This window comes from Dipteris shenzhenensis, chromosome 25, assembly GCF_047967505.1.
Source record: "Dipteris shenzhenensis isolate YYH24624 ecotype China chromosome 25, Dip_SZ_1.0, whole genome shotgun sequence".
NCBI lineage: Eukaryota > Viridiplantae > Streptophyta > Polypodiopsida > Gleicheniales > Dipteridaceae > Dipteris > Dipteris shenzhenensis.
Window position 1 is genome coordinate 7,489,881 of NC_141620.1, and position 4,233 is coordinate 7,494,113.

A 4,233-nucleotide genomic window follows, 5' to 3' on the forward strand; every position below is an offset into this window, starting at 1 on the left:
TCATTTTATCTGTTGTCCACCACGGTCTACTGCTATGCCTTTTGCCGCGATAGTCACTACCCAGCCAGCTCGCCGCCGGAGGTATCATCGCACTGGTATGCCGAAATGTAACTATTTCTGCAGCTCTTCGACTAGGTTTCCATTGGCGCGCAAGTAACTACGAAAGGAAGAACCACCGGCTCCTACATATCCCGACATCGTTGTGCTGTTAGTCTGTCTGAAGTGCGTTGACAACCCATCCAATCGCTGTACGTATTGTGGGAATCTGCGAGTACACACAAGGTGTGAGTGGCCAAATAATAGAGAGACAGCAGCGAATGGAAGCAGGGAAGGTGGGCACTGACGGGGGTTTTTGTTCAAAAGCTTGGGGCGCGAGGGGGCGGTCGGACTTCGGACGTTAGGGCTTCAGGAAGGGCTGATGCGTGGCGAAAAAAGGAGGAGCGAGCGGACGCAGCAGCCGCAAAAGAAGAAGAATCGCCAACAACGTACACTAATAATTTCATAGGGCGGCAATGATGGGAGGCATGGCTTGATTAGACGGAATATTTGCAGCACTCAAATCTAGCGTCAGAGTTCTAATGCTAAATAGTTTCTCATAAAAGAACACGTCGCCGATCTTTTTCAAAGCTTTCCAAATTCCAACCGTTTCTGGTGCGTGTTGCATCCATCGGGGAGCAGGCGATGCTTTGATATGCCTATATATACCCTTGGCTTGCTAGCAACGAGATATGAACGAGTGCATTGCAGTAGTGATTGTAAACGGTCGTCGTAACAAGAGGTGGAATTCAGGCAGGCAACATGGTGGCCGCCTGCAGCTCCCCTCTCTCCAAGGCAGATCGCAACTCCCTGCAGTCTGTCCTCAGGTCCGAAAAATCTATTCAGTTTGATAACATTGAATCTGCAGCTCGAGATTTCGGAGGTATCTACCACAACAAGCCATCTGCCATAGTCTTTCCGACCTGCGTCGATGATATCTCCAAACTTGTCCGTGCTGTATCTTGCATGCCAAACCTTACCGTCGCCCCAAAGGGAAACGGTCATTCCATTCAAGGTCAGGCTCAAGCCTTGAACGGACTTGTGATTGACATGCGCAGTTTGAAGGATGCCATCTCCGTGGGTAGAGACACGGACGGCACGTTCTATGCGGATGTGAGTGGAGGAAATCTATGGATTGAGCTCTTGGACGAAACGCTTCGCTACTCGATGGTGCCACTTGCTCCGCGTAGTTGGACGGATTACCTCTACCTCACCGTTGGTGGTACGCTTCAAAATGCGGGCGTGGGAGGCCAGACTTTCAAATACGGGCCTCTAATTAGTAATGTGCTGAGGCTAGATGTAGTAACTGGTAAGACATTTTGCAAATGTTCAGTCTTCCATTGCTGCTTTAGGCCTGCAAGTGAAATTCATCTACTTCAGTCTTGAACTAATATTAATCTTCGCCCTAAAGTGAATAGGATTATGGGATCGCTGCAAATCCATTCTCGTTGGCAGCGGTGTTTCAATCTAATACATATCGCTCTTTTGCTTCCCAGGGAACGGTGAAGCAAAGACATGCTCCCCTTCCTTGAATTCCGAGCTTTTCTACGCATCACTCGGCGGTCTAGGCCAGTTCGGCATCATCACAAGAGCAAGAATTATTCTGGAACGAGCGCCAGAGAAGGTTTGTTCCGGTTCATGGTTGCTCTTTGAGGGAGGTCGTGCTTGGAGCGGCCGTTCTTTTTCCGCACGTAATGGCGATTTAATTTCCGTCTTTGTTCTTGTTTTGAAAGGCTACGGCGAGTTATTTTGCTAATGACTGCACTTTCTCATTCCGTCAGGTGAGATGGATACGCGTTGTTTACACCGACTTCAAAGAGTACACACGGGATCAAGAATCACTAGTGAGGGAGAAAACTTTTGATTACGTAGAGGGTTTTGTTGTTTCCAATAGTAACGATCCCATCAATGGATGGCCTCAAGTTACTTTGCCGGAGGGTGCATACCTGGATCACCGTTCCATCCCTATAGGTGCTGGACCTGTACTTTACTGTTTAGAGGTTGCTAAACACTTCAATCACGCGGACGAAGCCACCCTAGGACAGGTAAAAAGTTAGCGTTGTGTTTTCTAAAGTTTAAACACTCTACTGATCGAACTTGGTAATTGTCGTAGTAGCACGACCTGCTAATTTACGTGAAATAATTGCACGCTTCGCTTCAGAGGGTGGATACTTTGTTGTCGTCTCTCCGTTTTATACGAGGGCTCTGCTTCCATGTGGATGTCACGTACAAGGAGTTCCTAGATCGAGTGCATAAGGCAGAGCCCAAGCTCCGAGATGCTGGCGTGTGGGGAGCTCCTCATCCTTGGCTTTGCCTTTTCGTTCCCAGAAGCCAAATTGAAGCTTTCGATGCGGTGGTATTCAAGCAAAAGCTTAGGAAAGGCGTGGGGGGCCCAATGCTGGTTTACCCGATGCTCAAAAGCAAGTAAGTCGAAATGGAGTAGGCGCGAGAACATTTGATATGTGCTGCTGCTGTATCAAAATTCGTGAGCTAATTTCGCTGTGTTTGTGGTGCAGATGGGATGGTCGGAATTGTGCGGTGATTCCAGAGGGGGAGGAGGAGATATTTTATCTGGTGGCACTGCTGCGATTCAGCGCGCCGTATCCGGCGGGTCCGCGGGTGGAGAGTCTGGTGGCGGAGAACGAAGAGGTGGTGCGCGCGGCGCGTGCAGCCCACATCCAAGTGAAGCACTACCTGCCTCACTTCGCTGGCGTGGCCGAGTGGGAGCGCCATTTCGGGCCCAAATGGAGCCGCTTCCAGGCCCTCAAGGCCAAATTCGACCCCCTCGCCATCCTGTCTCCAGGCCAACAAATCTTCCCCCGAATCAATCGCTGATTAATTATGCCACGACTATAACCCCAAGTTGGACTTTCATGTATAGGTATAGCCATTTCATGTTCCTTTCAATTTCTAGTGTTTGATCTATTAAGCTTTACAAAGCGCTACTTCTCATTGGTTTCTACTTTAACTAACTAAATTTTCTTTAGTATTCTAACATTGCCTTTTCATGAGACATGTAGAGCACAATCTCTTAGATTATCACGGTAAATAAGATGAGGAAATATAATTAGACTAATATAGTTATAAAGAGGGCAAATATTTCCTTGTCATTGGGCACATAAGGAACAAATCATCTACTAGGACCTCTTGGTGAGTAAACTTGGGTACATCAATGGCCTATCTAGATGAAAAACAATGATTATTAGATATACACGAGTACTGAACCCATGCTTTGCACGAGCAAAGATGCATGACCATCCTCAACCACTTAAGTGGATCTTTGATTCTTAAATTTTGGCTAAGTCTTAACCCATGGCTCTGAGACCTTCCATCTCCTCCTTTCATTCCATTAACCTTCCATCTCCTCCTTCCTGCAGAAGGTGACCTTCCATCTCCTCCATTCCATTGACCTTCTATCTCCTCGATTCCATTAACCTTCTATCTCCTCCTTGTCCCTAAAGCTGCCTCTTGTCTTTCCACCTCCACGCGACCATGTGTCCTCTCCTTTTTTTTTGGTGTCCATGGTTAATAGGTTAAAGATATATTGGCAAGACAAAACCTTTCAAGAAGAAGTCATTTGATACTCTAGACATAATGGAGCTTTATTCTTTTCATGATTAGCATTAGGTCTCAAACTTGCATTTGTTATATATTAGTCAAACCATGCATATTATATATGGACCTTGTCTCCCCATACCCTAGATTTTGGTGGACGAGGGTAGTATTCTCTAATAGAATTTAAATCTTGCTCTCAATGGGTAAATTGTGTTGTTCTCATTACATTGACATGCTGACATGATGAAGTCAAATACATTAGATGCACCATCAAAAAAATGCATGGCCCCTTCATATTCTCAGTATGAAAGATCATTCAAAAAAGAAAAGAAAATGAATCCTTGCAAAAGTACATACCGTTTTGCTGACAGTTTAATAGCTATGAACAATAAGGAGCTTGCAAGCAAGGGAGACAACACTGAGAGAGAGAGAGAGAGAGAGAGAGAGAGAGAGAGAGAGAGCAACAAAGCTTGCAAATGAGGGAGAGACATAGGTTGCAAGTGAGGAGAGATAGAGCTTGTAGGAAAAGGAGAAAATATTACAGAAAAGGGAGAGTGATGGAAGGCACAAAGCTTGCAGGTAAGGGAGTGATAGAGTAGCCAGAGAGACTCATAGCTACATGAGAGGGACATAAGGTAGGTA

General features: G+C 46.2%; 1 protein-coding gene across 1 annotated transcript; it reads left to right on the top strand.

Moving 5' to 3' along the window:
* The first annotated feature begins 749 nt into the window (after positions 1-749).
* LOC147885392 (cytokinin dehydrogenase 7-like) lies at positions 750-2,970 on the top strand. The gene is made up of 5 exons (XM_087396501.1): positions 750-1,345; positions 1,533-1,660; positions 1,818-2,081; positions 2,198-2,460; positions 2,553-2,970. Exons 1-5 carry the CDS (start codon positions 799-801, stop codon positions 2,869-2,871), a joined length of 1,521 nt encoding a protein of 506 aa, XP_087252627.1. The 5' UTR covers positions 750-798; the 3' UTR covers positions 2,872-2,970.
* Positions 2,971-4,233: the final 1,263 nt, after the last annotated feature.